This window comes from Phalacrocorax carbo, chromosome 1 (assembly GCF_963921805.1).
Source record: "Phalacrocorax carbo chromosome 1, bPhaCar2.1, whole genome shotgun sequence".
NCBI lineage: Eukaryota > Metazoa > Chordata > Aves > Suliformes > Phalacrocoracidae > Phalacrocorax > Phalacrocorax carbo.
The window spans coordinates 186,056,150-186,063,869 of NC_087513.1; the positions used below are offsets into that span (position 1 = coordinate 186,056,150).

A 7,720-nucleotide genomic window follows, 5' to 3' on the forward strand; every position below is an offset into this window, starting at 1 on the left:
TGGGTGCTGGCACAAGGCAGTGGTGTGTTCCTTACAGAGCTGGTGGGAAACCAAACTGAACACCTTGAGAGTGGATCAGTGCTAAAGCCTGCCATATTTACCCAGCTGAATGTGAGCTGGATAACTCGGGAGCACCTTCAAAGCATACTTCATTACACAGTCAGAGGGTATTTTTCAGAGCAGGGAGGTTTCTTGTCAGCTTCTCCCATCTACCTGGTGTCTCAACAGGCCCGTGTGGGGAAACACGTACCATCGGATTCCCACTGCAATCTTATCGTGGGAGCAATTCCCACCCACGTCAAGACAATTCTCACTGGGGTTTCACTGACATGTCAGACCTTTTCCTAAAGGCTCCCATCTGTTTCCAAGAGAGTTTTGCATCCAGTGCCTACTTTCAAGAGCTGCCAAGACTCTGCTGAGATTGCTTGTCTCTCTGCTAGGCTTCGGGTCTGATCAGTGAAGAACTTGGCCATGGGGATTTTAACACACTAAAATGCCCTATGGTATTAACAGAGAGGAACAGAAGCATCAACTTTTTTTGGTATGCCCAAAGGTAAAATACTGCAGCTCCTATGACAGCAAATCTGCAACTGGAGAAGATGTGAACTGATAAATTCAGGTCTAGTCCTAGATACCAGTGGAGCAGCCAGTGGACACCCCTCTGCGTGCTTATGGGACCTCATCAGACAGTGCCATTGGCACTGAAATTGTATTGTGACCTTCAATAACCTTTTTTTCTGCTCTTTTTTTTTTTAATTATTAGAATTATAGATGAAAGTAGCAGGAGACAGTCACATAAAAGGGGTTGAGCACAGGAGCATTCACTTAACAAAATCTCCCCATGAGCTTAGGAACGCGGCTATTTCTTTTATCCACTCGGACAGCCAGATCCTTTCAGATAATGACAGGGCTGCAGGTCTTTTAAATAGCTTGTGTCGGCGGAGGAGCGCAATGCCGGGAGAGGCGAGCCTGCTCCCGAACAGTCACCCCCTGGGAGCGCCTGCCCCAGCCAGCAGTGCTCGCCGGGCTGAGCACAGCCTTGCAGGGGAATCCTCCTGGAGCTGGAGCCCTGATAGAAACAATCTCTCCCTGGCTGAGCACAGCCTGAGACTGGAGATATAACTCTGGGAAATCTGCCTTTTTTTGAGTGGTGACACTGCTCTGAAGAGGGATATACCCTGTCAGTGGACCTCCTGGGGGCCCGCAGTTCAGGGAAGATGCTTCCTGCAACCCCTCTGAGTTTCTCGCGGGATCCCAGCAGAGCCAAAGATAAGTTGTCCTGAATTAATTTCATTTCTGAGCTTGTGTCAGGCTAGCGGAGCGGCATCGCAAATCAGGTCCGCAAGGACTTCATGCAAAACAGGAGTCACTTCGTTAAAGTTGGTCTTTCACTACTCTGATAAAGTAATTAAAGTCGCTTTCTCCCCCTGCTGCTCCTTCTCTATGTACAAACATCAGGGCTCTGGCATAGACGGAGCCGTTGACACTTCGTCAGTGAAAATTCAGAACCGCGCAAGTAAGAGAAATGTTTTATGGGGACTATTTATAGTTTTGCATTAAGGCAAATGTATTCTCCTGCCTAAAATAGACTCACCTTGCAAACAGCTTAAGGACACTTTCAGCACCACTTTCTGTCTCCCCTCAGGAGACAGAAACAGCCTTTTTCCCCAAAAAAGCAAATAAGACCAGCAGCCAGAGCCCCCTGCGCTGCCCCCCCGCCCCTGCTCCCCACTGCTGGGCAGCAGCCGGCTGTGTTTGGGTGTCAGCCCGGGAGACCACCCAGCGTCCTTCCACCAAAAAGGGAGGTTAATTCATCCAACTAACTTTTCCAATCATTTTCTCCAGAGGGTTGCAACACTCATGCTCATTACACTGGTGAAAGGAATGAGGAAACTTTGGGGAGGGGGAGCAGCGACTTCCCACGATCGCTTGGAGCAGCGGGTTGCTTCCCCTTCGCTCTAAAGGGAATCATGCAGCCAGACAATGCAAACATCCTCTCTGCCAGGGCTGCAATGTGTTAATAGCACTCTCCCCTTGCTGCCACAGCATCATTTCATTCCCTGTGGAGAAACACTGTCGGGGGAGGGGAGGACAACAAGATGTCAGCAAAGAAAAAAAAATATTTTAAACTCACCTTTAGGCTGTGAGTTGGGTTGACGACGCAGACAAGCTGCCCGGCAGCTGAGAAAACCCTCTTTGCCTTGTAGTGCTGAAACCGCAGGTGAATAAGATCTAACACAGCCCCAAAGCACTGGGTGAAGAAAAGCATCACAACTTTTGGCGTTACTGCTGCGGCTGCTGCTGCTGCTGCTGGCGGCGGGCAGGGGAAGCAGCCAGGGAGCCCCTGAGTCCTTGAGCCCGGGGAGGGAGTGCAGTCGGCGAGAGCTATGCTCTGGCACGGCTTAGCATGCCTTCATATTCATCATCAAAATAAGACGGGAAGAGGCTTGCAGCAGCAGGGCGGCCAATGGAAAGGACAGAAATGTTATCCTTGAGGTCCGGAGACAGCCAATAACGAATGCCTCCCCTCCAGAAACTCCCTGATGAATTGAGCCTGGTGGAGAATGTATTATTGAACATTACCATACATCAGCACATTGCATTTATCTTGTGATTACAGCCAGTCATACGTAAGGCTGTGGAGATATGCAGGCAAAATTGATTGCTTAACGTCTTCATTTATTAATTGCCTTAATTTAACAAAAGAGCGCTTGGATACCAAAGCTAAATGTAAGGTGTAGGGAAGAAGCCCACCGGTGACACTGTTAGAAAGCAGCAGAAATAGATTAAGACTATGTTTTGCTGAGGGAGAAAAATCAAATACGCAAAGAGAGTTACAGTTCCTTGCAGGGGTTAAACAGAAGTAGAGCTCGCTATATAAATAGATTCACGTCTGTGCATTTGCAGGCTTCAATTTGGATTTTCACCACTCTGAAGTTTTCTAAATTTTATATTCTGCTACTTCACAAGGGTTGCTGCACACAAATAACATTTCACACACACACACACTAAAAAGAGGGGATGTCAGGTCTCAGGTCTGGTGTAACTTGGAATAACTCCATTTAAAGTCAGCAATGTTTTCCTGATTTTCCACTCGCCGGTGGATCAGGTCTGTTGGACACAAAACATGGTAATTACTGGATGCTGGAACTATGAGAGCATAAAAAGGCACAGAGCATGCTTCTAAAAATAATGAAATACATGATGCATGAGAGCATATACAGAGAGAAACTTGCACTGAGGGAAAAGTGGCTTCTAAATCAACAGAATAATTAAACATGCAGAAGGCTTTTGCTTGACATTCATCTGCATATCGGTGGGCAGGAAATTAGTAATTAGCCATTAGATTGTCCCAGGCATTAAAAAGGAATTAGGGAAGTGCAAGGAAAATAACATGCTTTTGCGTATTGTTACCAGCGCGTATCTCTGTTGGTGGGCAGGGATCCTTTTCGAGCCATTGAGTCTCATTAAACTTGAGTCCCCATAACCGGGTTTTCCGGGAGGTGACTGCACCGAAGCAGCAGAGGGAATCAGAAAGCACATTCATTTCATGGGACAATCCTGTGTGATATGTTGCTCTGCTTGTTAATAAATCAAAGAGGGTTAATTTAATTAGCTCTCTGCCAGAACTTCCTATCAGGGTACTATTTATGCTTGCTAGCTAAGTAGTCAGATGGCTTATTTAGCCTTGGTAATCCTTTTTGCCTTCAAAGCAGAACAGATAAAAGTAGCTTTTCTTTCTTTTTTTTGCCTGTTCTTAAACGTGAGCCCTGCGCTGGGGGTGAGGCTGCTGCTTCTGGACAGAGCAGCCCCCGTACAGCGCGGGCTTCAGCCTGGGACTGGATTGTCACAGCTGCCTCTTCCTAACGCAATACTGCAATACTGGCTCTGCCAGACTGCAGAGAGCCTGTGTATTTAAAAAAAAAAAAAAGAAAAAAAGGAAAAAGGAAAAAAAAAAAAAGAGGCCTGAGTACATAAATAAGTGGGAAAACATGAATGCTGGAACAGCTGACAGCAAACCCCCCCAAAAACATTAAAGACTGGAGGAATATGTATCTCTCAGTTCTTAACATTTGCTTGTAAATGAGAACAGGAGATAATTTTTGCAGTGCTGAGAGACACTTTGAGAATATTTTCAGACAGACTTGAGGACAAGTGAGTGAATTGATTTGCTTAAATGTATCCTTTTCACTGTTCCCAAAGTAACTGCGAGCATCCAGCTATTTATTATTTATTTCTTCCTGATTTGTAGCTGGTAGCTGCACAAACACTCTGTACCAGCAAATTTCAGTCTGCAAGTTATCAGTGCAAGTATTCTGCCATCGAAGCCTTAAACAAGCAAAAGGTCCTTGCTATTTACGTTGATTATCGCCACCCAAATCCTCCTGATTATTTCTGTTTGAATGATTGACTCAACTGAATGCCTAGGCTTGAGGGGTGCAACCACATCCATGGAGCAGCAGAGATGGCACCCCTCACCCCTGTTGTCCAGCCAGCCTTGGGCTCTGGCAGTGCTGCAGTCCAGCCCCCCTGAGACCCAGCTGCCTTCCTCGGGGGCAGGAGAGGTTTCCCTGATCCCACAGGCACACAGGGACATCTTCAACCTAAATATACCTCCTGGCCACTGGGCTGGTGTACAAAAAGAGTTGTCATTCTGGCAAAGAAAAGACCACCTTCAAGGGTGGGAGAGGGACCTTTGCAGTGCCCAAATCCCTGTATGCATCTGTGCCCATTTTCTGTGCTGAATTTCTACATGTGACCTTCTGAGGAGCATCTCCCCACCAGCAATATTTGTGGAAAAGGATGAAAATAAGTGCTCGGTGCATCCAAAGGTAACTCCTGCTCAGTGCATGAGCTCAGGTTCATGGTGACACTTTTGGAAAATGCCCATTTTTTGCCCATGTTTTTTGTGTCCTGAGACCTACATGCAGCACCCACTTACCGCCTTTCAACACACGACTTTGCACCAGCTTAACAAGGGACCCTATGTCTGCAAGCTGCAGCAGCTGGCTCTACATGCAGCTTCGCTTGCAAGCAAAAGCTCAGAAGCGTGGTCTGATGTGTGGGTGTGGATCCAGGACTTTCTTCTGTTTTCACACACAGGGGCTCTCAAACAGTGTAACTCCACTGATTTGAGTCTGTGGTGGTCTCATCCAAGCTTGGGGATGCAAGGTCTGCTGCCCCACCTGGCCTCAAACCACAGAGCGGGTCCTCGATGGCGTTATTTAGCTGTATGGATGCAGCCAGAGAGAGGAGGAAGTCGTCCACATGCAAAGGGCACTTGATGACTCCCATTTAACTGCTGTTTGCAAATTTCTGGTGACTGTAGCCATTATTTCCAAGACAGTTAATGCTGTAATATGCAAGTGTGACATGGCAAAAGGCCATAGGCTAAATCTTCATTCTGATCCATATTTTGCCAAATTAGCAGCTTTAATGGCATCACTGTAATACACATGGGATTATAATGCTCTAACAGCTCAGCTGCTGGTGTGGCTGCATCAGGTTAGCATGATAATAGGACCAGCTAGACATAAAAACTGGCCAGAGGGGGGTTAGCTTTCCAGTTTGAAAGGGGAACACTTGTGGGAAACCATGGGTGTCCAGGGACTGTGCAACTTGGCAGGACGGCAGGCTGGGAGATGCATTGCTCAGTCCAAACCCAACATTAAATTGTAGGGCTTGGGTTTCAATCAGGTTTCCTTATCTTTCTGACTGGGCACTTTTGGGATTGACCTTCCTACATGCCGTTCTCCCTCCTTTCCTCCTTTCCTGCCCCATCAGACACCACAGTGAATCAAAGTCCCTTCTCATCCCTGCTTATATAAACCTGGGTGAGTGCCTCTTGCTGACATGCACAGGATGTCCCGTGCAGATGGCACCAGGCTGCTCTCCATTACTGACAGCTGTAGGGGAAACCTAACCTGCCTCAGACAACGCCTGCACTAGTCTTTATCCCCAGGACAGGAGAGGTGGATGCTGTTCAGGGCATCAATAGTATCCATTCAGGCAGCTTACCAGCCTGCTTGTGTGGCCCCATTGCTGACTGCCAGTAGGATTTCTGGCAGTGCTAGTCAACACAGGACGTACTCTGTGTCTGCTACTTATATTTCCCTGCACCCTGGAACAGGGAAGGACCCCTCTTACACCCTCGGTCCTGCCTTCTAGGGATGATAGTTGGCTATTTAAGCAGGTCCCTGCCACCTTCTAGCCAAGGTGCAAGTCTGGCTAGGGCTGAAGTAGCAGGATTCATGCCAACCAGGCACTTCTCCTTTGAGTGTTGGCATCTGAGTGCATCAGCCCAGCTCCTTTTATAGTCTTGGGGAGAATGGGCCACGCTGGAGATGCATTTCCCCAGACCTGGCTGGGACATCAGGCAGTATTCTACGTTCTTTGGATGCAAACTTAACGTATGAATCTTCCTCTGTTCTGCTGGGTCTCACAGCAGGTCTTGAGGAGAGGTGTTTGCACTGTTAGTTACAATTTCCTCTGTTGTCCAACAGACCTTTTAAGCAAGAACATAAGAAATGTCTTACTAGCTCAGTGCAACAGTCCCTCCAGCCCAACATGCTGTCCCCAGCAGTGACTACAGGAGATGGCATTGTGAGTCAGCTCATAGGCAGGAGCCACCACATGCTGTCCATTCTCCTGGTATTCCCTCAGCACCTACAACTGTTGTACTGGAGCATTGGAGGGCACATCCCTAGGGAAGCAAAGCCAGCAATTTTTACAAGTGGGAGGAGACTTGTAGCCTTCTAAGATGTGTGCCCCCCAGTAAAGCACACATCACTTCATACTGGCTGCTTTGTACTTTGGTTGGACAAGTGGCATCTTCTGGTAAGTTCTTCCAAATGTTATTTACCTTCACCACGAGCATTTTTTATCAAATTCCCAGTGTGAATTGTTTTCCTGCATAAGTTTTCTGCATGCAGAAAGTCATTATGTTCTCACTTGCTGAGCTGGGGCAGCCTCTGCCGTCACAGACCTTCTCCATGTGAAGATGCATTTTTTGCCTAAAACCTCCTTCAGCAAATTATAGAATCATAGAATCATCAAGGTTGGAAAAGACCTCCAGGATCATCAAGTCCAACCATCAACCCAACACCAACAGTCTCCTAAACCATGCCCTGAAGTGCTGCATCTACATGCTTTTTGAACACCTCCAGGAACGGTGACTCCACCACCCCTCTAGGCAGCCTCTTCCAATGCCTGACCACTCTTTCAGTAAAGACATTTTCCTAATATCCAATCTAAACTTCCCCTGATGCAGCTTGAAGCCATTTCCTCTTGCCCTATCACTGGTGACCTGGGAGAAGAGACCAACACCCACCGTGCTACAACCTCATTTCAGGTAGTTGTAGAGAGCGATGAGCTCTCCCCTGAGCCTGCTTTTCTGCAGACTAAACAACCCCAATTCCCTCAGCCTCTCCTCATAAGACTTGCTCTCTAGACCCTTCCCCAGCTTTGTTGCCCTTCTTCTCGACAAGCTTCAGCACCTCAATGTCCTTCTTGTAGTGAGGGGCCCAAAACTGCACACAGTACTCGAGGTGCGGCCTCACCAGTGCCAGGTACAGGGACACGATCACCTCCCTACTCCTGCTGGCCACGCTATTCCTGATACAAGCCAGGATGCTGTTGGCCTTCTAGGCTGCCTGAGCACACTGCTGGCTCATGTTCAGCTGGCCATTGACCAGCACCCCCAGGTCCTTCTCTGCTGGGC

At 47.8% G+C, this 7,720-nt stretch overlaps 1 protein-coding gene across 1 annotated transcript in view; it reads right to left on the reverse strand.

Moving 5' to 3' along the window:
• Positions 1–2,525, reverse strand: part of SIAH3 (siah E3 ubiquitin protein ligase family member 3) — a 47,121-nt gene extending 44,596 nt beyond the window's left edge. The window contains exon 1 of the mRNA XM_064475242.1: positions 2,135–2,525. Within this exon, the coding sequence (XP_064331312.1) occupies positions 2,135–2,269 (135 nt within the window). The 5' untranslated portion in view covers positions 2,270–2,525. The remainder of the gene's footprint in view (positions 1–2,134) is intronic.
• Between the last annotated feature and the right edge of the window lie 5,195 nt (positions 2,526–7,720).